The following is a 26,937-nucleotide window of genomic DNA, read 5'->3' as shown; positions in this document are numbered from 1 at the left end:
ACGCTGCTGCCGCAAGTCACTACCGTCGCTACGCCCTTCCCCGGCGTCGGCCCTTAACGCCTGCCGTGGAGAAGGCGGCGCATGGGCAGTCGCGTCCCGCCGTTCCCATAGCGACGCGTCCTCCGCCCCGTGGGACCTGCTGCTTCGGCCAACATCTTCGAGCTTCGGCAAGCTCCGGAGGCCGGGGCAACTGGCGGGTAACCAGGCTGTGGAGTGGGGTATTTCAGCCGTGTGTCTTTAAAAGCGCGTACGGGCTGTCGGAGGCTTGGTTCGTGTTCAGAGTCCGAGCATCCTGAGCGCTGGGGCTGGTGCCGTTTAAGGAGAGTCCTCGGGACGCTGTGCTTGGGGCGAGCATCCGACAGGCCGCGCCTTGGAGCAGCAAAGGGTGGCGTTGGGCCATATATATGTATATAAATATATAAATATAAATATATAATATAAAAGTATAAATATATAAAAACAAAAATCTATAATATATAAATACATAAATATAGAAATATAAATATATAAAAATATAAAAATATATACTATATAAATACATAAATATAGAAATATAAATATATAAAAATCTATAATATATAAATACATAAATATATAAATATATAAAAATATATACTATATAAATACATAAATATAGAAATATAAATATAAATATATAAAAATATAAAAAATATATAATATATAAATACATAAATATATAAATATAAATATATAAAAATATAAAAAATATATAATAAATACATAAATATACAAATATATAATATATAAATAAAAATATATAAAAATATATAATATATACATAAATATATAAATATATATAAATATATATTATATAAATAAATATAAATAATATAAGTATATAAAAATATAAATATATAATATATAATATATAAATATAAATAAATATAAATAACAAATATATAAAATATGTAAAAATATATAAAAAATATAAATATATACATATATTTACATATATAAATATAAACATATAAGTATATGCATATATAAAATATATAAACACATACATACATAATATACACACATATATTTACATATATAAATAATACATATATTTACATATATAAATATATAAACATATATAAAATATATATAAATATAAATATATATATATATTTCAGACGCTCCTGAAAGTTACCAAGCAACCTGTAATGGTCAAGCGGTCGAAAAATTCTCTGAACTGCTTAATCGATCAGCGTAGAGCAGATTTCAGTTAAGAACCCCAGCCCTTCTTTGCTGAAATTAATGATCTCCACAAAATTCTGAGGCCCCAACAAAGATCCCGGGAAGCCACCTGCATTAAAACCAGGAAAAGTCAAAGTACGTGTGCAATTAGTGTGCAGTGACGGTAACTATGATATCGGATTGATCAGATTGATCAGAAGCACCATATTCCTCCGCCCGTAGTAGTTGTCACTGCGCTTCTTCGCTCAGTGGTAAAGTTTGCAGTTGCAATGGGTGATTTATGGTGCTTATAGGCTTCCCCACATTTCCATTTGGATTTTTCTTTTTTTTAAGATTTTGTTTATTCATGAGACACACAGAGAGGCAGAGACACAGGCCGAGGGAGAAGCAGGCTCCACGCAGGGAGCCCGACGCAGGACTCGATCCCGGGACCCTGGGGTCACGCCCTGGGCCGAAGGCAGGTGCACAACCACTGAGCCCCCAGGGGGTCCTCCATTTGGATGTTTTTAACTTTAGTGCTTCTGTCTCTTGTGATCAATGGGCAACTTTTAATCAGCAATGCTTTGCAGCTGCGAGATTTTACTCTTAAGTGCTTATTAGTGAGCATGGGGTCAGTGGTGGAAGTGTGTAGTCTGAAACCCCCAACACTTCACTTCAGGTTTTGATGCTGAAGTCCCAAAGCCTGGGGCTTCCAAAACTTGCCATGTTTGATCCAGTGTATAGGCAGTGGTGTTAGTAGGTCTGCGCCAGCGAGTCAGGGTGTCGGCTCATCTGGTGTTCTGGCCTCTGCAGAGCTCTCTCTCCCATTCAGTGCTTAGGTGCATGCAAGGCATTATTCCGCACAGGTCGTACACGGGGACAGGTTAAATTGAAAAAGTCCTATCAAGTCTCATTAATAGCTTCAGATTGGAGAGAAGCAGACCAAGAGGCAATTGTGTTTCATGACCCAGGCAGAGCCTTATATACTAGCCATTTCTAAGACCCCAGTAGAAGCAGAAAAAAAGCTTTAGAGTTTATATTTTCCAGGAGTCCACATTGCAGTCCTATATTTGAGCATATGCTGGAGCTGAATAAACACCTAATTAGATGCGCTGAGACCTCAGTTAAGACCTTTCGAAAACTCAGAAAACTAGGAGGAACCCAGGCCATCCCGGAGGGTTATGCAAAGCTCTAGTGGGGTTGTGATATACCTCCTCTGATACAAACACAGTGAACAAAGATAGAACTTACCTTTTGCGCTATAGCTGTAAGTAGAAGAATTGGTTTTAGAAATGAAGAGTTAGAAGCACGAAGAGACAGACTAGAGAGCCGAAAATCAAGTTACTGATGTGGATGAGAGGCTCGAGGTAATCATAGAGAATACCGAGGCAACGACTAGAGGTATTAAAGCTCTTAGAATATAGATGAAAGAGACAAAGATGGTTCAACAGGAGATTAATAAGTGCCCCTGAAATAGAGAACAGAGCAAATGGAAGAAGAAATGTCCCTACTGGTATTAAAAAATACCAAGGAAAGAAAAAAATCTCTAGATGAAAAGGATACAAGATTAAGAATTATAGGAAGAGTATTAAGAAGAGAATGCTTATCATGATGAATACTGAGTAATGCAGAGAATGTTGGATCATATTGTACATCTGAAACTAATAACAACATTGTATGTTAATGATACTTCAATTAAAAAAAGAAAGGGATCTACCATGTTCCCTGGAAAGATTTCTGTAGGACAGTCAACACTAGGATATATCCTGGTTAAGTCACTCAGTTTTCAGAATAAAAGAATTCTGTGGGTACCCAGGCAAGAAACAAAGGTGGCAGCAGCGGGCTGGGGAAATGGCAGAGAAAAAACAATTAGGGTTTGTTAGACTCATCCATAGCACAGCCAGTACTGGAAGACATTGAAAATATATTACAGAGTTCTGAGGGAGAATAAAATGTGTTCCAAGAAAATGATACTCCTTTGACTTCCCAAGTTGTCACTTGAATATAATTAGAAATTGTGGGGGCTCTATCCATTTTTGTTCCTGTTGGCACACTGCATTTCTGAGCCCATCTCTCTTTCATGTAACTTGACAAACACAACCATAGCAACCAATGTGTTGCCAAAATTGTCTTCTAACCTCTTCCCCTAGAATTCAAGTTCATTAGCGAATCATCTGTCTTCTAGGTTATCCCAAGAGTTTTGCAAAGAGTTTTCCCAGTATATTTGCCACTAACCACATAAATAATTATCCTTCCAGCTTCCGGTAACAGTTTCCTTGTTACCTGCTGCCTCATCACTATGCTAGTGACTTATATTTTAGATTTTTGTTATGGCAGTGCTCAAGTCTATACCCAAGTCTGTAGAAGTCATGATAAATTTTACTAAGTTGTGTAACAACTAACCCCTGAATTTCAGTGATGTAAAGCAGTAAAAGTTTATATTTTTGCATACGATCCATGTCTTTTGGGAGGTATCAGCAGTTGTGCTTTACGTTTACCTCACTCTGGCACCCAGGTTGCTGAACTACCACTATTTGGTACATTCTTGGCTTTTGTGACAGAGGGAAAGACAACTCAAGAGGATCTTGCACTGTAGTTGATGGCTTTTGTTAACTCACTGGCTAAAACTAGTCACATGGGCTCTGAGTAATCTTAGGGGGGCAGGAATTGCAATTTCTAGAAGGCAGAAAGCCAGAAATATTTGATAAACAGCATTTATAAGTACATTATAAGTATTCTCAGACATGGTATCAGAATACAGCATTCTCTCTCCTTGAGTATGGACGAGACCTGGTAACTTCTTTCTGGTGAACACAGCTCACACACAGCCCGACTGCCATCCTGAGTTGGAGAGACAGACTTGAAAGTTCTGGGGGACCAAGGCAGCTAGGATCTTCAGAGCAGAGTGCCAGAGAGAGGAGTGAGTATAGAGAAAGCTCTGGAGATCTTCAGGGAATTTCTCTGAGCCTTACTGAGTAGCAATATATGCATATGGGGAAACTACCTGAGACTGAGGAATGACCACTGGGAAGAAGCACGCATAACAATTTAGGGGGGTTTACACAGGCTAGGACTAGCTTATATTCCCAGTATCTTTAGTGGAAGAGCCCTGTAATATCGGGGGGTGTTGAGTACAGTAAGGGTATTGCCTCAGTGGTGGAGAGAAATTAGCCATAGATAAAAGGCTCTCCTCATCTAGTCTTCAAAGGGCCAAGCTATTTCCAAATAGCTGTGCCCCAGATCAAAACTTGAAAGGGTTTAGAAGACTAAAAATAAAATCTAGCATTCAACAACATAAAATCCACAATGTCCCAAGTCCAGTGAAAAATTGCAAGATTGGCGAAGATGTAGAAAACACTCCACATGAGGTTAAAAAGAATCAGTAAAAACAAAGCAAGGAATGACACCAATGAAAGAATTAGAAGATGAGGACATTAAAATAACATAAACATACTCCATATATTCAAGAAGGCAGAAGGAAGCATGAAAAGATTAAGAAGAGACAAATATAAAAGACCCAAATCAAACATTGGAGATTTAAAAAAAATGCAGTGTCTAAGATGAAAAATACACTGGATGGAATTAAGAGCAGATTAGACCTTACAAATTAAAAGAGTAATGAACTTAAAGATTTAACAGTAGAAACTATCTAAAATAGAACCAAAACAGAATAAAAAAAGGATTGGTGAGATGTGGGACGACTTCAAATAGCTTTATATACAATAACTGGAGTTCCAGAAGGAGGAAACAAAAACATACTTGGAGAGATAATATCTGAAAGGTTTTCACATGTGATAAAAACTATAAGCCCACAGACCCAAGATGCTCAGTGAAACTTTAGACACAAGAAACAGGAGTAAAATTGCACCAAGCACATTATAATCAATACCAGTGCCTAGGAAAAAAATTAAAATCACCCAGAAGAAAAAAAAAGACACACTGTATGTAGAGGAACAAAGAATAAAAGCAGACTTAGAAAACAATGCAAGTCAGAAAAGTGGAGCAAAAATCTTTAAGCCCCACAAAACAAAGCTGTTGATTTAGGATTTTGTACTCAGCAAAAATACTGTTCAAAAATGGAGGTGGAGTAAAAACATACTGAAATGGGATGAATTTATTGCTTGTAGACAGAGCTGTTAAATGAAAATCTTCATTCAGATAAAAGGAAAATGCTATTCTAGGGAAATCTGGACCTACTGAAGGGGATCAAGAACACTGAAAGTGACAAATATGTGGGTAAGTATAAAAGATTTAACTTTTTTAAAAAAAGTTCTTTAAAAACAGTTGCTTGAAGAGAAACTTATCAAGTGTTGTGGGATTTATATGTAGAAGTTAAACGTATGACAAAATACTACAGGGTGGGAGGGGGAACGATTCTTTTAGCGCGAGTTTCTTTTAATGTAGGCGAAGCGGCATAATGTTATTTAAGGCAAACACGTTAAAAATGTGTACTTATAAACCCTAAGATAATAGATTTTATATTCATAAAATATACTCAATTGTTTCCAAAGAACAGACCAAAAAAAAAGGGAACAAAGAACAGATAGCACAAATAGAATACAAATAGCAAGAGGACACACAAATTCAGTTACATCTATCGCATGAAATGTAGACGATTAAAACATGCTAATTAAATTCAGAGATCATCAGAGTAGATGAGAAAAAGCAAGATTCAACTATATACTCTTTATAAGAAAACCACCTTAAATATAAAGACCAAATAGGTTAAAAGTAAAAAGATGGGGAAAGAAAGCCACATTATACTAACATTAATGAATAGAAGGTAACTATATAAATTTCAGACAAAGTAGATTTCAGAGCATAGGATATTACTAGAGATAAAAAAGGAGAGTTTTTAAGAATAAAGCTGTTAATTCATCAGAAGGACATAAGCCTCCTGGGTATTTAAAATGTACCTAATATCAGAGCTTCAAAATATATGAAGCAAAAACTGGTAGAACAGAAAGGAGAGATAGATACGTTCATAATTATACTTGGAGGTTTCAACATCCTTATTTCAATAATCGATGAAGAAGAATACAGAAAATCACGAAGAATGCAGAAGACTTGAACGACTCTCTCAGCCAAGTAATTCCAATGATAGAAGACTTCACTCAATAACAGCTGAATCCATACTCTTTTCAAGAGTAGAAGGAGCACTTATCAAGACACGTCTCAATAAATATGAAAGGATTATACTCGTACAAAGAATGGTCTGTGCCAAAAATTCAATCTTAAGAAATCAGTAAAAGAGAACTGGCTAGAACATTCCCAGATATTTGAAAACAAAATAGTCCTAAATAACAGTCCTGAATAACTCATAGGTCAAAGAAGTAACCAAGAGGGAAATTTTTACCTGAAGGTAGTGAAAATACAGCATTTCAAAGTTTGTGGGATGAATCTAAAGTTGTGCTTTGATGGAAATTTATAGAATTAAATATTTATATCAAGAAGGGAAGTCTCAAATCAATGATCTAGGCCTCCGTTTAAAGATATTAGGAAGAGAAAAGCAAATTAAACGCAAAGTAAACAGAAAAAGGAGATACTAAAGGTTGGAGAAGAAATCAAACAGAGCAAAATAACAGAGAAAAATCAATGGAACCTAACATGTTTCCTGAAAGATTAAAATTCTTTTGTGAGCTCCTTTGCTCATAGGTTAAAATCTTTAACTTGCATTCATGTTCCTGCTTGGGTTAGCCTCTACTTATTTCTCTGATCTTATTTCTTTTTTATTTTCTCTGCTATAGTTATGCTGGCCTTTCATATTTTCTGTTGTCTTCTCTACTGGCAAATGATGTTTGCACCTGCTGTTTCCTCTGTTTGCCCCATCCTCAATGGTCTCCGTGTTTTTACTTCCCACCTATTTTCACCTAGTTAATGTCTAGACTTAGGATCTAATTCGTTAGTCTTAGGTTTGATACCCTAGTCTAGCACATACACTACCCTAACCTGTAAACTCTACTAGAATAGACACTGTGTGTGTTTTGCTCAATATTTTATCTTCAGCACTTAACATATGCCTGGCTGGTGGTGGATTCTCAGCAAGTATTTGTTGTGTGAATGAATTATTCCTAGTAATAGGTCATTTTTCTTAAGATATGACAAGTTCAAGCATTATTCCTTTTCCGCATCTCATGAACCAATAGTCTGAGGATTGAAAGTTTATCATTACTCTGAGGTTTATGAGGATTAAGAGAGAGTATTGGTGCCAAATAACTAGTTAAAAATAATAGCACGCTTGAGGAATTTATGAATATTTCACATGCAGATACTTCATTTTGTAGTTTAAAAATATATCAATGATTAGGGATGCCTGGGTGGCTCAGCGGTTGAGCGTCTGCCTTTGGCCCAGGCCATGATCCTGGATCCCGGGATCGAGTCCCACATTAGGCTCCCTGCAGGGAGCCTGCTTCTCCCTCTGCTGTTTCTCTGCCTCTCTCTCTCTCTCTCTCTCTCTCTCTCTGTGTGTGTGTCTCTCATGAATAAATAAATAAAATCTTAAAAAAATATATCAATGATTAAAAAGTGAAATCAATGCTTCAACACACTGATTTCAAGAATTATACACAAAGAATGTGTACTGATGGAATTTTTGTATCTCAGACATCAGCTTTATTACATGTTAGATTTTTTGATTCCTCAAAACAACTCTATGGTGTAGAAATTCATACCATTTTTTTCAGGCAAACTTTTAGCGATTTGCTCAAAGCCTCAGAGTTAACATGGTGTTAAAATTCAAACCTAATTCTCATGTCAAAACCTATTATTTTCCCACTGCGACCTCCACTAGAAAATGTAAACTATTAAAAGTTTTTGCCATCCTAAGGCTCAAATGTTTAGGTCCTAATGATACATTAGCTAACAATGGCTAGCAAGTATTTCAGTTTGTCTATGACACAGTCAGTTAAATGGTTTCTCTAGGCTAAAATTGTGATCAACTATTCACACATAGCTCCCTAGTAAGAAAAAGTAGAGGTAAGATTTTGTCTAACATCAACTTAATTACGTAGAATGTCAATTTTCTATGCTGTAAATCATATGAAAACGAAATAGTGGAAACTTAAGCAGAAAATGTGGGTAGTAAAAAAGGTTTCCATTAAATGAAAAAATGCTTAATGTCACGTAATATTTTGTTATCAACTATGAAAATTGAAATTGACGATGGCAAGGGAAAAAAAAAAGAAAATTGAGAAAAGATTAGCTGAAGAGCAATGTTCTGGCTTAAGGGTTATACTTTAGTGTTACATTCAGTAAGGTAAGCTCTTGCTACAGAAGTTGGGAGAGGGCGGTTCAGAAGAGAAGTTTCATTTTGTTGCTGGGGCTGTGAATTGAGACACTTTATTCTTGAGCAGATAGGAATCTGTGTGCTAGAGTTCTGATGTCATAATTTCAGGGTGTCTCTGGGACACTTGATCATCATCATTCCTTTGGCAAAGATGGTACAAACAGAGGAGAGCCTCAGGGTCCAGGAAACAGAACAGAAACAGTCCAAGATGTATTCTTATTTTCTCAATTGTCCTTATTTCTGTCATTTGGGGATTTCAAGTTTCTTGAGGAAATAGAAGTGGTAGTCCAGGCATCAGATGTAAAGAATCTCACATAGGAAGAGCCATAGAGAAATCTGTAAAGGTGCAGTTTGAGGCCTTTGGTGTGGGATGAGGACATAGTTAGATTGGATTAGTTTGTATTAATAGTTAAAGGAAAAACTGGAAGATAAAGATAATGAGGAAAATGGGATATAAAGTGGAAAGAATCTTGTGATTTTGTACAGATTAGACTGTAGCTTTAGAATATAAATTCATTCATAGATTAAAATATTTCATATCATTGGAGAATAATTAATATCATATCATTGGAGAATAAGGCAGTGACAATGTCAACCTTTAGAGACAATTTTTCGCTGAGGTTCAGCTTGCTGCTGGAGCTATGAATTGTGACATTTTATTCTTTAGCAGGTAGGAAACTATGTGAAAGAATCTTCTGATGTAATAATTTCTGGGTGTCACTGGAACATTTGATGATCATTCCGTTGGCAACTCCAGCCTTCTATGGAAGGTCAGTAGAAGCAGTTGATTTATTCACCTCTACAGGAATCAGACTCAGCCTATTTTGGTAAGTTTACATATCCTTGGTCAAATTAGCCAAAACTTAATACTTATATAAATTAGATAGTTATACTAAACCATAGATTTTACGGTAGTTTTAACTAACTTGTCATCGAGCATGCCACTTTTTTCCTTGATAAAGGAAACACATAGTCTATAAAAACCATTATATATGATATTCAGATTCCTAAACTTTAATAATTCAGTTTTATTACTGCAATAAACAATTATTAGGCATGGAATACTGTTCTAGGCATAAAAAAAATAAGACCTATTTCATTTTTCCTTTCTTTTGTTGAACACATGTAAATTTATACAAAATACTTATTAATTACTGTGTGCCAGCCACTGTTCTAGGTATTAAGGATTCAGTTAGTGGTGACAAAGACAGGCATGAAATGGGGGAAGTGGGGGCAATGATTAAGCAGAAACATTTACGTAAAATTACAGCAGTGGTTCTCAACAGGGGGTGATTTCTCCCCCTTTTCCACCAGGGAACATTTGGCAATGTCTGGAGACATTTTTGATTGTCACGACTTTGGGGTGGAGTGCTATTAGCATATAGTAGGTGGAGGCCTTGATGATGCAAAATATCTGACAAAGCACAGGCCAACATCTTCTCTCCCCAACAAAAAACTATCTGGCTCCAAATGTGCATGGTGTCACAGCTGAGAAATCCTGAATTAGAGTAATAACTGTTACAATCAGAAACAGAGAGTTCCATGAAACCTTATGTAACAGAGCGGTTATGGCAGGCTTCCCTGAGAAAGTGAAATGTAAATTCAGACTTAATGAGTTAGTCCCAGCAAGTAAGTGGTGGGGAGCAGTGGGGTGGGGAAGAGCTCCAAGTAGAGGCAATAGTAGGCCATAAAGAGCTTATTTTAAAAATTGTGTGTTTGTGTACGTGCATCATACTTACCGGCTATCTCACATGTACATTATGTGCGTGTTTGTGTACATATATTTACTAATGCCCAGTAGCATCTGCTAGGTAATAATAGTTAACATCGATTGAGCATAACTATGTGTTAGGCACTGCATTTTACGTGTATCACCTTATTTAATCCTCACTATTACCCTGGAAGGAGATACTCTTATTCCTGATTTATCCTTGAGAAACATTCTCGGTTAAGTACCTTGTTTAGGATTATTTGGTCGGTCCAACTTTCCCAAGGCACTTTCTTAACTAATAAACTGTGAATAGAGAGAGGTGGGGAAATGAATGATCATTCATGGAGGATGTGAGGCTTGGCTCTGCTTCAAAGGAAGAGAAGGGCTTGGCAGAGAGGCAATGGGGAGTGGAAGTAGGGGCTCAAGCTTATTGATTTTTTTTAAAATTTTTATTTATTTATGATAGTCACACAGAGAGAGAGAGAGGCAGAGACACAGGCAGAGGGAGAAGCAGGCTCCATGCACTGGGAGCCTGATGTGGGATTCGATCCCGGGTCTCCAGGATCGCGCCCTGGGCCAAAGGCAGGCGCCAAACCGCTGCACCACCCAGGGATCCCAAGCTTATTGATTTTAACACCCATTTCAAATAAACTGGTTTTTTTCCCCCCCACACAGCAGAAATAGATTTCAGTAATGTTAACTATAGGGCACAGTTTACTTCTGCCATCTAATGGCTGTTTTATATTTGTCGCTAGACTTCAAATTGTGTGTAAGGGGGAGTTGTGTGTAATATAGCATTTACATACTGGTATAGATATTTTAAAATGTCATTTCTATATACCTATGAGAAAACAATAACACTAAAGACTCCAATGAACTTTTTAAAGACAGCTTAGCCCTATGCCATTATTTTAACTTTCTATCTAGGTTTTCGGTGAATTATGCCTTTTCGGTTTGGGACCCAGCCAAGGAGGTTTCCAGTGGAAGGAGGAGATTCTTCAATTGGGCTAGAATCTGGGCTGAGCTCCAGTGCTGCCTGTAATGGGAAAGAGATGTCACCAACCAGGTAAGGTCTTCTCATCCTGATGCCTAAGGAAATGCGTCATGACTGTTACCAACATAAGCTTTAGTTGATGTCCAATATTAACAAGAAAAAAGTCCAGGACCATTAAATTTATATTAACAAACATTGCTATTATGAAGTCAGTATTAACAGATTCCAGGGTTTCTTAGCACAGTCTGTTTTTGGCACCTCTGTAAGTCCAATAATAGACCAATAATAGACTTTTTTTGGTAAATTTTTAGCTAGATTGTTGTTGATAGTTACAAGAAGATAACATTAATTTAAACAAGCAAATCTTTAGTGCTATTATATGTTACGCAGACATCTACAAATGAGAAAACCCCAACCTCAGATTTAGTATCACTTTGGCTTTGATTTGACTTTTAGCCTAAAGATGGTGATACAAAGTGTGAATGTTTTATAAAACAAAATCATTTCTGCAAATTGAAGAAAACTGTAATAAATAGGATTTCTTCCACTTTTCTGCTGTTTACCATTGCAAAACATCAAATACTACGTTGTTAGATTTTTTCACGGCTTGGAAATTTTTAGAACACAACACAGATTTGAACCTAATAAGGTAGTTACTTTAAAAACCAGAGTTATTCAAGGATGCAGTAGGCTATTTTGGGAAGTACTAAGCTCTTGTCTTTAAAAATGTCTGAGGTGATTATCTGGTGGGAATGTTGGAACAGAAATTCAAGCACGGGATGTATTTTTAGACTAGATGTCATTTAAGGATTCTTTTAACCTGAGGTTCAGTCAACATTTGAATAGTATATTAAATAGTATTTTCAGTTTTATATTTTTCCACAAATACTCTAGTTTTTAAATCACTCAATTGAAGTGATTTTAAGGTACATGTGTGCATAAATTGCCATAGTATTATCACTGTTTACAACTATGCACTCCCCACCACCCATCTCCGCTTTTTTTTTGCCCTTTAGCAATCACTGCATACCTTTCAGATTATCATCTAGAGGGTTATTTTATCTTTATGAACTTCCTGTGACTAAATGTATGGCAACAACCACAATCTTTTTGTAACCTGAGTCTAAAATGTCTGGCTCATCAGTGCCACTGTGTTATAATTCTATTGTGACATTCAGAGATTTCAAAATGATTTAAAACACTTGATATGTACTCAAACTTTGCTGCCCTGAAAAAATCTCTTTTTTTAGTATCTAACCACATGTCATTTGCTCTTTTATTCAGGCAACTCCGAAGATGCCCTGGAAGTCATTGCCTGACAATAACTGATGTTCCTATTACTGTCTATGCAACAATGCGAAAGCCACCTGCACAAAGCAGCAAGGAAATGCATCCTAAATAGCATCATTAAGTCTTTTGTAGAGGTTTGACTAGGTCAAGGGTAATGGGCCAGTATCATCTTATGATCTGGTAAAACAAATAAAAGTGGTGGCACCTTTGGATGATGACAGCAGTTGAAATATTTTATTTTTAGTAGGAGAAGACACAGTGTCATCTGGAACACGTGTAGTGATAAGCCATCAGTTATGTTTGATAGATAAGACGGAATGATATTTCACAATTAGAATGCACTCTAGTGATCATCTTGCTCACAGTGGATCATTAATATCAATAACTGAAGATGAAGGTTAATCTACCTTGATTATCAGTCATGAAGGCCCTGTTCTAAATACTTAGTGTATCCTAGGCTGGTGTCCTTTGTTTGTATTTGGGTTACCACTTAGCTGAATCCTCTCACTTGAATACCCTAAGCCAGTTCCTGGCTTGATATCTTTTGATAATGCTCTGCGGTAATTAAATTGGTTAAGAAAAGGAGCCCAGTAGATTGTGCATTTGGGGAAGAATACCCAATGCCAAAGAAAGTTCTTAGTCTGTGGTTAATCTGCAAAGCATTAAACTGAAAAGAAAAAAAAAAAAACATCAACTGTTTGCATATGGGATCTCAGGTTTTTTGTTAAGTTTATTATAATGAGGTCAAGGCTGTGTTTCTAGCCCCTATTTTTCCATGAAGAATGATGTCCCATCATTATACCATAGGTCCCAGAGCCACTCATCTTGAAATTGTCTACAATTGATACTGAGACACCTCGGGTGGATTTTTTTTTTTTTTTTTTTGATTAGACCTAAGGATACATTTTGAGGTCTAGGCCAGCTCTCTATGGTTTTTTTTTTTTTTTTTTCCTTTCTTTTTGCAATAGTCTCAACAAACTCAGCTGGCTTTTGTTTCCTCTTGAAGGTTGCCACCATCCAACCCACGAAATTGCCTTCTCCAAAAGACTGAGTTTAGGGTCAGGTACAGTTCCCCCAGTTTCTTGTCTCCCTTGCGTACCTGAAGATATACAGATATGCCTTTTTAAATGAAAGGTTTATTAGCTTATAATTACATGGACATAGGTACATGTGTACCACATGAAGTGAAAAAAACTGGAAAAACAGTTGTATAATATAATGTATAATAATGTACATTAATACATAATATATAATATAAGTGGAATAATTCACAAAGTGCCCAGAGGTATTTGAAGTCCAACCAGCCAGAGTGGAAAGACCTTGTTAAATGTGAAACCTCGGAAGGTCACACCTTAGTAGGAGGTCTACATTAGCAATGGGTTAAAAGCTAATGTATACCAACTTTAACAAAGCTTAAATGTAAGATTTGAGAGGGTCAAAGTGATTCCTAAGTAACTTAATTACCTGCCAAAATAAAATGTAATACTTCTTAAAGCAAGAGAACAAAATCCAGAAAGGAAATTGTCCAAGGCTGGGGAAAAGTATAGCAGGAAAGGAGAAAGAAGTGATGAAAAATTCTTCAGAATCTATACAAGGCTGGAAATAACTTGTGTTTCAGTCAAAATGAAGAGATCTTTTAATATATGGAGCATTGAACAGATTCATCAGCAAGATATTACCTCAGTGGGGTTGGCTTTGGGGTGGAGAGGGTAGAAATAGCTTTAGACTAAAGGCTATTCTGGACCTTTCCTGACAAAACTTAAGAGCAAGACTTAAAAGGATAAAACTGATTCCAAGTAACTGCACCACATTCAAGGAGGGGGAAAAAAACCCCAAAACCTTTAAGATTTAAAGAACTACAGGGGTGCCTGGCTGGCTGAGTTGGTGGAGCATGAGACTCTTCATCTTGAGATTGTGAATTTGAGCCCCACCCATATGGGCTATAGAGATTACTTAAAAATAAAATCTTACGGGGTGCCTGGGTGGCTCAGTGGGTTAAGCATCTGACTCTTGATTTGGGCTCAGGTCATTATCTCAGGGTCATGAGATCGAGCCCCACATCAAGCTCCACACTCAACAGGGAGTCTGCTTCTCTCCCTCTCCTGCTGCCCTTCCCCCTGCTCGTTCATGTGCTCTCTGTTTCTCTCTCTCTAAAATAAATAAATAAATAAATAAATAAATAAATAAATAAATAAATAAATAAATTTTAAAAAAAGATTTAAAGAACTACAGTAAAATCCAGCACCAAAAATGTAAAATTAACAGTGAACAGTGTTTAGTAAAAAATTACCAGTTATGCAAAAAAGAATATACAATCCATAGTCAGAATCATTAATCAACGGAAACAGAATCAGAATGACAGGTGATAGCATTAGCAGACAAGCTACTTTAAATATTCAAGATTAAAAAGTGTAATCATAAAAAAGAGGTGGAAGGTATAAAAGGGTCCAAATTGAACTTCTAGACATTAAAAATATAATATCTTAATAAAAATATGCACAAAATGGTATTAGGAACAGATTAGACATTGCAAAAGATAAGTAAACTTGAAGACATATGAATTAAAAAGGACTAGAAACATAAATTTTGTGTTTCATATCAGGCAGTCTAACATATATTTAAGTCACTTCCCAGAAGGAGGAGGGGGGTGGATAGAAGAATATTTGAAGAAATAACGGCCAGATTTTTTCCATATTTGATGAAAACTGTAAACTCACAGACCCAAGTAGCTTAACTATAAGAAGAAACATGAAAAAAAAAAAAAAACAAAAACAATTGAAAAAGAGCCCTATAATTAAATTATCTGAGAATCCAGGGATAAAGAGATACTTTATTTATTTATTTATTTATTTATTTATTTATTTATTTATTTATTTAATTAATTTAGATTCTATTTATTTATTAGAGAGCAAGAACAAGCAGAGAGAGAAGAGGGACAAGCAGACTCCCTGAGGGTGGAGTCTGATGTGGGGCTCAATTCTAAGACCATGAGATAATGACCTAAACCTAAGTCAGATGCTTAACGGAGCCACCCAGGCACCCCAAGAGACAATTTTACGATGTGACAGAAAATTCATTCAGGGGAATAAAAATAATAATGAGAGCAGAATTTTCATCAGAAACCATTTAGGCAAGAAAGCACTGGAATAATTTTTTAAAGTATCTTTCAAAAGCCACGAAGAAAAGACTTTTCAGCAATAAATAAATAAAATAAATAAAATAAATAAAATAAATAAAATAAATAAAATAAATAAAATAAAATAAAATAAATTGCTGAGCGAATTCATTACCAGCAGACCTGTACTAAAGGTATGTTAAAGGGAGTTTTTTAGGCAGAAAGAAAGTGACACTAGATAGGAATTTAGATCTGCAAAATAAATCAAGAGCACCAGAAATGGAGAATATGTGGATAAATATAAAAGCCTCTTTCTCATTTTTAAACATTTAACAGGTGACTGTTTAAAGCAAAATAATGACAGTGATAATTTATATAAAACGGATAATGTATAATAAAAATAACCAAAAGACATGGGGAGGAAGATGGAAGTTTACTCTTGTGTTTTAGACTATTTATGGAATGGCATAATAGTATTTGAAGATAGACTGTGATAAGGTAAATATGTAAATTGTAAACTTTACCGTTATCTCCAAAGACAGTAACAGAGAGCTAATACCCAACAGTGGAGGTAAAATGGAGTAAATATTACTCAATCCTAAAGGAGGCAGGAAAAGGGGGAAAAAGGAACAAAGATAATGAGTGGAAGTCAAATTATATTGATATTTACACTAATTACAAAAGGTCTAAATACTTCAATGAACAGGCAGAGGTTCTCAGATTGGCTGGAAAAGAAGATGCTATGTACTTGAACCTACTTTAAATACTAAGAGACACATAAATTAAAAATATAAAAGGTGAAAGTAGATATACCATTTAAACATTAATCAAAATAAAGTTGGAGTAGCCTATATTAATAACAGGCAAAGTAATTTTAGAACAAAGAATACTAACAGGGATAAAGAGAGGCATTTCATAGTGTTAAAATGGTCCTAACAATTTCAAGTGCTCATGCAGAGCTTCAAAGTATACGATTCAAAAACTGATGGAATTGAGAAGAAACAACCCCACATATTATAGCTGGAGATTTCAACCCCTTTCAACAACTGGTAAAAGAACGATACTATGGCAGAAACTGGGTATTCTCTTCGAGCACACTTGGGAAACTCACCAGGAATAACACCATGTTATAGGCAACAGAACAAGTCTCAATAAATTGAAAAATGGGCAAGATATGCAAACATATTCCACTAGAATTAAGTCAGAGAAATATCTGGAGAATTTCCAAATATTGGGATACTACATGACAGGTTTTCAAATAGCCCATGAATAAAGAAGAAATGACAGGAGAAATTAGAGTATTCTGAGCTGAATGAAAATGGAAACACGATATATCAAAATAGATGGGGTTCAGATGACTAGTGCTTAGAAAACATTAATTCTTTCACTGGAAAAGAAGAAGCATCTCAAGCAAACGATCTAAGCTTTCACCCTAAGAAAACTGAAAAGATGGGCAAACTAAACCCAAAAGAGGCAGCGAGGAAGAAATAACAAAGACCAGATATCAATAAAATAAAAACAAATAAGAGAGAAGAATCAATGCAACCAAAAGCTGGTACTTTTAAAAAGTCAATAAAACTGATAAACCTCTAAACAGAATTATCAGGAACATCCCCGCCCCCCCCCCCCCCCACACACAACCTACTGATATCAAGAATGAGAATAGAGACATAACAAGGTCATAAAGACATAATTTATTATTAAAAAGACAAACCAGTTAAGTTTAAAAAAAATTTTTTTTAACCAGTGTGAATTCTTTAGTCTTGTAAAATGCCTTCCCACATTGCTGTCATGGCTAGATATGGGCCTTCTGTAAAGGGGATACAAACAGGTTGGGGGGTGCCGTGCTTGCACAACCCTCCTCCAGGCGGACACCTGCTCATTAAGCGTCACCTTTAGACGTGATCATTTTAAAACACACCGTGTTGACGGGGCCGATTCAGCTCCTGAGATGCACCCAGGGCCCGGCGCACCTCAGGAGCTCCCGGGGGCCGTGGCTGCTGCCTGCTGGCCACAGCATGCGGCCCACCCGGCTCCGGCAGGGGGGCGCAGGCCTTCCTTCTGCAGGCTCACCTCCCCCTAGCCCCTCGGCCTGCCCACTTTGCCCCCAGCAGTGTCTTCTGGGAACGATGTCCCCTGGTGCCCAGAAGCTTAAAAACCAAGCTGGCCTTATCCAGGTGTCCAACCTTGTCCCCGACTTTTCAGGACTTGAGAGGTTACCCTAGACCTGGGCGGGGGAGCTTCTTGTCTCTGGTGGGCTGTACCCCCCCTTTATGTGCTCCCTACATTCTCAGGCAACCAGAGATCCCCGGGGGTCAGAGGACCCCAAGTGGAGAGTCAATACCAGAAATTTCCCCCCTGCAAGTCCCGGGTACTTTACAAGTGATTGCATTGGGAGGTAAGGTGAGGGGCAGCTTTTATGGAAATTCAGCTTTCCTGAAATTCAGTCAATATTTATCGAGCATAAACCTAGGTGTCAGGTGCTCTTCCGTTGCTCTGACGACACATCAGGGAGTTTCACGGAGCTCATATGCTAGACGGTGCCTCATTTGGTTGCCCTTCTTGCCTCTTTATATAGACCGTGCATGTGCGTGTGTGTGCGTGTGGCATATTGGGGGTGTGTGTGGTGTTACATTGCTGGTTATGCAGAAATGGCTTCTCTGAGTCAGTCCTAAGGGAGAAGGGATTGGCTTCGCGCTTCAAATGTGATATATGTACTGTCCTATGGTCCTCGCTCTGGGCTGCGGTCACAAACCTAGGGAAACAGAAAGGACTCTACACCCTATACTACCGGGTTACATGCAAGGATACGGGGGCCCAGAGAACAAATAGATCCTATAACCTTCTGAAATACATTCCCCCCCCCCCCAAACTCCAGGCTGAGAATCGAGGTGGTGCATACAGACAAAGGGAAGGTAGATGTATTATCCTACATTTACAGAATGGGAATGCTAGGCTCTTTGTCTTTCTTTCTTTCTTTCTTTCTTTCTTTCTTTCTTTCTTTCTTTCTTTCTTTCTTTCTTTCTTTCTTTCTTTCTTTCTTTCTTTCTTTCTTTCTTTCTTTCTTTCTTTCTTTCTTTCTTTCTTTCTTTCTTTCTTTCTTTCTTTCTTTCTACTTTCTTCTCCTTTCTTTCTTTCTTCCTTCCTTTCTTAGTGTGTGTTTACAAATGTGTGTGGTAAACACTTAAAACCATACTTTCAGATAGTTTTATTCTGGCCTTGACTTCTGCTAAAGTGCTTGATTCTCTTCATGTTCCCCATTCAGAGTTTTAAGAGAAAATATCTGATTGTTTTTTTTTTTTTCGAATTTTTTATTTGGTGTTACTTCAGTGCTATGGATATGCAATGCGCTTCATACCACAGTGCGTTTTTGTTTTTGTTTTTGTTTTTGTTTTTTTTTTATATCTGATTGTTTGAATTCATCTTTTCACACCACCAGATAATGGGATGTTGCTTCCCTGGGAAGCTATAGTACAAGACTCTTTTCCAATCAGCTGTAGTCAAGAGGGGAGGTGATAGGACCTCGGGAAGACCTGGGACCACGGGAGACCTCTCCGTTTTGAAAGGGCTCTGAATGGGCAGGGACCAAAACCACAATTGGCCAAAGTTAGTATGAGTGCCCAACCCATGTTTCTCTCTATGAAATCCTGATATATTATATTTCACTAAAATAAAAAGATTATGACTTTTTTTTTCTCCCTAGATAGAAGCTGAGAGAAGATGGAGTACCATCTAAAAGCTGGATCAGACTCTTAAGAATGGCAAATTCAAAGTTTCAGGTCACCGTGTGGTGGTTGGTAGGTATCTGGGTCAGTAGATTCAGTAGATTCTCAACAGTCAAGTATAAGAACGTAAAACACTAACTCTGCAAAGCGGCTTTGTATATTGTGGAAAAGGTAGAAGAGTTTTTGTGGTTTTAGTCTATATATAAGGGTCCAAGTGTGTGCCTGCCAGAGCTACTAAGCGGGTCCAGGCAGGGTCTACGGCTGGGCTGGTTTTGTCTACTTACTGCTACTGTGAGAATGAGGAGGTAGGTGGCCCCCTGAGATGCTCCTGGAAAATCTTTTGGAAAAGAAAATGGTAGGTTGTATCAGAACCACTTCTTCCCGCTTGGGTCTGATGGAGGGAATGCGATGCGGGTGTGAGGGGTGTTTTGCTCACTGGTTCAATCTGGACTTGTCAAGGCTCTAGACGTTGGGTGTAGAGTTTTTAGTCTAGATGTCACACATGGCTCTCAGAAGGTTCTGTTTGGTCAACCTGGTCCGGTGGCTGCTGTCGCCTTCATTAGTTACCAACCGAAAAATCAGGCTGTTGCAAACCCCCCAGATTTCAGCCTCTGTTGGCAATTCTGGGTCCTTGAAGACTTGTGTTCTTTCATGGGGAGAGTCAGGTGAGTTGAGCCACCTGCTGGCTTTCCAGATACAGTCTGGCAGGTGCCCTCTTGGTTTTGTCAGTCAGACACCCCCCCTCCCCCCGCTTTACTCCTTTATGATAACTCTCCAACTCTGCAGGCCTTTGGGTACGTGACTCCAGCTTTAGGGAACAGCTGACGGCGGGAGACAGTTCTCCGGGGGCAGGAAGCCAGGGGATCACTGGGCTGCCAGAGGCCTGGCTCTTCGGTCCAGCCGAATGACAGCTGACAATGTACACCTAACTTGTCTGAGTCTCAGGTTTCTCACCTGCGAATGCCACCTCCTGGGAGATGATCAAACCAACTTTAGCTTATCACGGAGGCCGGAGTGCGGTAGCTCCTCTAGGAATCGATACCAGCTATTATCATTGATATCTTCAACTTTATTATTAATGCACCTGAGACAGGAGGGTAGCGGGGGAATGGACGTAGATATATGTTTATGTGTCTTATATAATAATTTACATATATCTCCCCCCCCAGGTCAGACATTATTTTATTCCCTTAATAATTCCTCAAAATATTTTATGCCCCCTTCCTTGCCCTCAACGTCATTCCTTTTACATATCCCTAATGCTACTGATGTGAGGGCCTATTTTCTCTCAGTCTGTCTATAATGTTGATTATCTTTTCACGTACAATCTCCTATTTCAGTTTCTGTATTTTAACGACACAGCAGCTACTCAAGCCTATTTTTTCTAGACTTCATGAACATAGTCACCTAACAAAATCATAAAATTATGCTGGCTGTGTTGTACTTTTTGGGGACTTTTATACTTTTAAATAAAATTTTATGATTATGTCCTACTTTCTTTGCTATAATGTCCTCCATGATTTCTATAGAACACACAGGAATAATATCTTAAAGGAGCGTCCCCTTATGCTGTTTTATTTTTCTTTTGAAGTAAGAAGGGGGAAAAAGTGGTTTAACTCCTTTTTTCCTTCTCTAGAAAAAAATGGATGCTTCCATTTTTCTAATAATTCATTAGAAATCTGCTTTATTAAACCTTATAACTGCTATAAGCCTAAAATAGTCGTGTTATACTGATCACTCAAAACAAAAGTGCTAAGAGCAAACCTGCCATCTAACTTTAGATTGTATGTAGATTAGTAAAACGTTTTCGGGATACAGAAAAGTATACCTTGGATATTTTGGTGTATTCAATGCAAAGCACGGTCCCTGAAAGAAAGGTGAATCCGAGAATCTAGCTGTACTTAGAAATGTGTGCCAGTGTGCCATTTATTTAGAATCCCTTCTAGTTTATTAGAAACAGGAATGGTAATCTCACCAGCAGGAAATAATACAATGCAAGTAAGCGTAACGCTCCTTTGGGTGTTGTTCACTGCAGAGATTTGGGATCCGAGGTAAGAATCCACATGAGAAATAATAAACTGCCAGTCTCTGATGATGCACCTAAGTCCTGCTCAACCAGATGACAGCTCTGGCAGTGAGGAAAAGCTGCCCATCCCGGCTGGCTTCGCCTCCCGGGCAGTGCTCCCAGGACCTTTGCACGGACAGCGCTCCCAGGACCTTTGCACAAACAACTCTGCGGGCTCAGGCTGCCGGGCAGGAGTTGATGCTCACGGCGCCGCTGACCAGGGCCGCCTTGCTGAAGCTCACCGGGCGCCCGTCAATCACAAAGTGACGGATGCAGCCAGTGAAGGGCCGGCCGGGGGCCAGGCGTGGGGTCAGCAGAGACTCTGGAAAAAAAGAAGAAAGAAATGGAAACAGGGATTGCAGAGGCGCCCCTCCCGGGCCCCCACATTACTGTGGCAAAAAGTACACACGAGCAAGGGCTCAGGCCATCGAGATGATTTACGTGTCAAAAGATGGAATAGAGTGGTAATTTACTCATTTTTTTCAGGAACTTTATCTGCTTTTGCATTTATTTATTTATTTATTTATCTATTTATTTATTTATTTATTTTCCTTTGTCTGCTTTTGAAGTAATGGGAACAAGTGGTGATTTTCCCGCTTGGCCACATTTCCCGTGATCATTTTTCTGAACGCAGCGCAGCGGCTTCCAGGGCTGAACCGCCCCTCACGCGGGGAGCCTGGGGAGTGCATCCTCGGGATCCCCCTATGCTTCTGCGTCTTAGGGTTAATTTCGTCCTGGTCTCACTTGTTGTGTGTGATGGACGCAGGAAAGAGGAAGAAATTTTAGCTTCTCTACTATTTTTAGACTCAGTTAATGCTTCTCTTTCTGTTTAATCTGTATCATTACCCTTCACCCTTAAGCCTCCACATTTTTGCCAAGCTCACCCCATATAATGAGGAAATAATGAATTCACATAACCTGACTTCTAATTTCTTCTGAGCTCTGGGTTTAAGAACCATAAATAGGCTAATGATCACTGGCCTGGTCTGTGTGGGCACAGGTGCCCTGTAGTAGATCTAGAAGAAGCCTTACGCTTGTTAATTGTCCAGATACAATTAAATGTGTCGGACGATAGAAGCAATATAATTTAAAGCAACTTAGAGGGCTTGGAAACATCACGGAAATAAAATCCATTTAGTCAAAGCTTATTATTACAAACAGCTATGTGAGCAGTAGCCGATAAAAGACAGAAAACCCTCCGAGATCCCTAACTCGGGAAGGAACATAAAACAGGACAGCGAATTAAATACCATCACGCAGCTGTAATAAGTTTTCTAAGCAGCGGAGATGGAGACTGTGTACTGAAAATAAATCAGGGAAATAGCATTTCATCTTCGGAATGTTAATTATGATGTTTTAAGATTTGGAAGGGGCTGCGGGGGACTTCTCTCTGTCTCTACGTTAGCAAGACTGTATATATTCGGCAAGGCCGCTCCGCGCACTTCACCATCAGAATAAAAATGAGTGAACGGGAAAGAGGGCAGGGGCAGGAGCATCTATTTCTTCTGCTCATTTTGGAAACTAGTTTTAGAGCATGGCTTTTGCTTCTGTTCAAGCGCACCATCCCGTGGTTCGCAGGGAACGTCGTTGAAGGGAAGTAGTTCATCTAGAATTATTACGGTCTTCTCAACGCACCACACGACTTATTCTAGGTAGTGACGGTAGATGCCCCAGAACCCTAAGTAACCGATTAATAAAAGTCAATCCATGATGGGGATCCCTGGGTGGTTCAGCGGTTTGGCGCCTGCCTTCGGCCCAGGGTGTGATCCTGGAGTCCCGGGATCCAGTCCCACATGGGGTTCCCTGCATGGAGCCTGCTTCTCCCTCTGCCTGTGTCTCTGCCTCTCTCTCTCTGTGTCTCTCATGAATAAATAAATAAAATCTTAAAAAAAAAAAGTCAACCCATGATTTTAAGAGCGAACCTTCCTCAGGTTGGAAGCCCGGCTTCACCGCAGACTAATGCAGGCTTTTCAGCAGAGGAACGGTCTGATCGGTGTGTTTGTGGACCCACGTTATCTGGAACCCTCTTTTAATTTCCGATTTTGATTTTTACATTCTACAGTCAGATTGGCTTTCAGGGAACATAGCTCATTAAATTAACGTGCCGTTGACAGAAATAATATCATCAGGGTTCTGCGTGACACAGGAGAACTGGTCGGGCTTCCGAGGGAGTTGGGTGTCCCTCGGAGGTTTATTTATGCCTAATTGCCTTTCGTTACTCTTCTTTTCATGCCTCAGTTTCTGATGTGATTTCAGTGGGATTAATGTCGAACAGCCCGGAATGGTGTGATTAATGACACTCAGCTTAAGCCATAATTGCTTTTGTCCCAGGCTTGCTGGCAGGTTCCTGGATGGCACCCGAAGCCATAAGGGGGCGGTGGGTTGGCGGTGAGCTGCCCCAGCCCCCGGGGCCCATGTGCTGCTCATTAGCTATGACCTGCTGTTCCCGAAAGCGGGTCTCGGGCAGGCCGAATGTGGCTTCAGGGACCCCTCGCCCACCCAGCGTGCGCAGCTTAGCAACTCTTGTGGTGGGAGACACGACGGCAGCGCGTCGTGCTGGGACCAGACTCTGCAAAGACACGAAAATTGAAGCGACAAACGTGTGTTTGATGCAAAGAAGAGAGCCACCTCCGGTGAGCCCCTGGGAGGAGGGCCACTCCCGTCCCATCCCTGTCTCAGCGCCTAACAGACCGGAGTTGCTGGCTTCGTGTCAAGGGGAGTCGCGTCGCCTGGCAGCAATGAGTGTACTATTTCAACCTCAACAACATCCTGTGGCAGGTGTCACGGGAGGGAGGCACAGACCCAGCAGGTGGGGAGACAGGGCATCGCATGTGTCAGGAGAGGGCTGGGCTGAGTCTGAGGGGTCAGGAAGGAGTCAACCCGGGAGAGGAGTTGGAGAAGTTCTTGCTCACAGAAGTACCAAGGGAGGGGAGCAAGGACATTTTACAGAAACTGTGGCCCTGTGTGCTGCGTAAAGGCCGGCGGCGCCAGGGGGGCAGCGTGGAAGCACGCAGGGAACTGCAGAGAGTGTGGGGGGCCCAGAGGCAGGGGTGCGGAGGGGCCGGAGGGTCAAGGGCCTCGCCGAACCCCGCCTCGCAAGCTCTTGGGAACCTGTGAAAGATCTTAGACGGCGCCGTGGTGTCCAGGAAGAAAGCAGCGTACAGAAATATGGGAAGTGATGGACACGTCGTGCACACCCCAGCTGCAGGAGGTTCGGTGGGGGCCTTTGCCAGAAACCCTCTCAGCACTGAGGCCGGGAGCCAGGAGGACAGGACGGGGAACGGAGGTGCGTGTAGACAGTGGACGTGAAGATGATGAAGGTCTCAGACACTTCACCAGGGAGTTACTGTCCATATGAGCATTTGAAAAATACAGAGGAAAGCTTAGTTGCCACTATCTTCTGAGCACCCAAGGTCACGTGCTTAATTTGATCCGTGATTTCTCTCTCTCTCTCTCCTCTCTCTTTTTTTTCACACACTCTTAAATTATTACTTGCCTTTACATGGGTCAGTCTAAAATAATCCAGGTAGGACACAAGGAAACATCATGTTAAGTTTTTCCTTAAAATCACCACCAAATTCCAGATGTAAACGTTTGGTTTTCTCCTTCTGTCTCCCTCCCTCTCTCTTTCTCTTTCTCTTGCTTCAACATTCCGTTTTTCCAAGTTAGTGAAATGTGCACATAACAAACATTTTCAACATAGGTCACGGTTCCTGCTCTGGAGATTTAAAACTGTTGGTGGGGGGTCCCTGGGGGTGCTCAGCAGTTTAGCACCTGGCTTCGGCCCAGGGCGTGATCCTAGAGACCCAGGATCGAGTCCCGTGTCGGGCTCCCTGCAGGGAGCCTGCTTCTCCCTCTGCCTGTGTCTCTGCCTCTCTCTGTGTGTCTCATGAATAAATAAAGAAAATCTTTAAAAAAAAAAAAAGATTGGTGGGGTGGGGTAGGGCGTAGGGGTTCATCGGTTTCCTCCTGTCACCACCCTGGATTATACACCTTTCTCGGCAGAGGACAGCAGCAATGTGACTGGTGAGGTTTGCAGGGTGGCAGCTGGGATGCTCCCTTGGGGCCTGGCCCTACGTAGGAACAGAACAACCCGAGGTCTGCAGCTGCGTGCACCACTGGGGCCAACCTTGGACGGGGGAGAAGAATATATTCCCTCCCCGGTGAGGAAGGGGAATGATTCCCAGCAAACCTTCAGCCTTCTGGATTCTCAGATCCTAGAGCAGTGTCAGTACATGAGGGTGCTCTGTGTCAGAGAGGAAATGCAGTGTGTGTCCCTAGGCGGACGCGAGGATGCCTAAAGGGGAGGGTGAGTAATGTCCACCAGGCCGGGGGCTGAAGCGTGGTGCTTCCGGGTTACTTGGGTTTTGACGCTTGGATAAGGAGTCTTAACCGCCTAGGAGAGGACCCTGTATATAAGAGCCCCTTGAGTTGTCAGGTGAATCACGAGAACCCGCAGCTCAGCCCTTCGTACCCCAAGAACAGTTATGAGATCGTACCCATTTCTTGGATTTGGAAACGTGTCCCTTTTCAAGTGACCCTTACCTGGAACACCCCCAACAAACACCGGCTCCCTGTGATCAACTGGTTTTGGATTCAGGGGTCCAACCACATGGTTCACTTCAGAGTCTACATCCAACTGAACCACATTTGAATCTCTAATAACTGAAACAGAAGGAAAAGTCTGGTCATAAATGGCACCGGAGCGATGGCTTTTCCCGCGAAAGAGACTAACTTGTAACCGTAGTAGCTTCTATGTATTCCAGAACAAACCTCACACTTTCTTCTGTATCATTGAAAACGTCAACGTCTAAGCGATCACTGTAACATTTTCCTTTGCAAGGGACAATATTTAGGATATTCTATTTTTTTCTTCATGAATTATGCATTAAAAAACAAAAACAAACCTCCCTAGGACTATTTCGGCAGGAAAAAAAAAAAGATTATTTTGAGAGTATTCAAATTTTCAGACCACATGTGGGTTTGATGATACATACAGTAACATCTGATTCTCCTTCCTTGGCCACCTTGGGCCGTTGCCCACCCTCTATCTTATCATGCAAGTTACAGTCCGAGCTCTTCCAGGACGGTCATCCCACGCGGCGGGGACGTGGGCCCCCACTATAGAGCGAACCCGGGACACTCCGTGCCTCTCACCTGTAATTCTGTGCCACCTGCCATCGCAGAGACTCTGCTTGGGCATCACGGAGGTGGAAAAGTCCCTGATGCCGTTGTTGACCTTCACTACGACCTGCCAAAGACACGTATGTTACACACTTGCCCTCGTCCTCACAGTGACAAAAGGCAGACTTCTTGAATGGACCACAGAGAGCCACTGCGTCCACCCCTGCGGGCCGGTTAGCCTTGCCGGGTGAACACGGGGTCAGTCTTCGGTAGGTGGTGGGGGGCAGACGGTGGGAGAGGCCCAAGAGGACGGAGCAGCCGGGGGAGCAGCGACAGGGCCAGCGGGGGGGGCCGGGCATGAGCTCCTGTGATCCTTACCGCTGCCCTCCGAGCAGGTGCAGGTGTTGCTGGGGAGCGGGGACGTGCAGCCAGACTGGGCGCCCAGC

The 26,937-nt window shown here is 40.3% G+C and overlaps 2 protein-coding genes across 16 annotated transcripts in view; one reads left to right on the top strand and one right to left on the bottom strand.

Annotated features, from left to right (window-relative positions):
- Positions 1-40: 40 nt before the first annotated feature.
- Positions 41-21,397, top strand: FAM229B (family with sequence similarity 229 member B). 14 transcript variants are annotated; one of them, XM_077902725.1, is made up of 5 exons: positions 86-197; positions 5,364-5,418; positions 9,135-9,294; positions 11,106-11,244; positions 12,457-12,680. In XM_077902725.1, the coding sequence occupies exons 4-5, from the start codon at positions 11,120-11,122 to the stop codon at positions 12,572-12,574; spliced, it is 243 nt and encodes an 80-aa protein (XP_077758851.1). In that variant the 5' UTR covers positions 86-197; positions 5,364-5,418; positions 9,135-9,294; positions 11,106-11,119; the 3' UTR covers positions 12,575-12,680. The 14 variants fall into 14 exon arrangements, 12 of the variants coding, with proteins under 12 accessions (XP_077758847.1, XP_077758849.1, XP_077758851.1 ...); XM_077902721.1 differs by lacking the exon at positions 5,364-5,418 and having other exon boundaries at positions 41-197; XM_077902723.1 differs by lacking the exon at positions 5,364-5,418 and having other exon boundaries at positions 44-197; positions 9,138-9,294.
- The window catches only part of LAMA4 (laminin subunit alpha 4), a 142,133-nt gene continuing 136,394 nt past the window's right edge, over positions 21,199-26,937 (bottom strand). For both annotated transcript variants that reach the window (XM_077902715.1, XM_077902716.1), the window contains exons 36-38: positions 26,525-26,618; positions 25,913-26,032; positions 21,199-21,689 (exon numbers count right to left, since the gene is read on the bottom strand). In XM_077902715.1, the coding sequence (XP_077758841.1) occupies positions 21,544-21,689; positions 25,913-26,032; positions 26,525-26,618 (360 nt within the window). In that variant the 3' untranslated portion in view covers positions 21,199-21,543. The remainder of the gene's footprint in view (positions 21,690-25,912; positions 26,033-26,524; positions 26,619-26,937) is intronic.

This window comes from Canis aureus, chromosome 7 (assembly GCF_053574225.1).
Source record: "Canis aureus isolate CA01 chromosome 7, VMU_Caureus_v.1.0, whole genome shotgun sequence".
Lineage (NCBI taxonomy): Eukaryota > Metazoa > Chordata > Mammalia > Carnivora > Canidae > Canis > Canis aureus.
Note: the sequence above shows the minus strand (reverse complement) of the source record. Positions and strands in the feature narration are given on the sequence as shown.

Bases quoted from the DNA above. Each gene is read 5' to 3' on its own strand.
- FAM229B (XM_077902721.1), top strand. From the start codon at position 11,120: ATGCCTTTTCGGTTTGGGACCCAGCCAAGGAGGTTTCCAGTGGAAGGA. The intron at 11,245-12,456 runs GTAAGGTCTTCT...TCTTTTATTCAG, and splicing joins AAAGAGATGTCACCAACCAG to GCAACTCCGAAGATGCCCTG.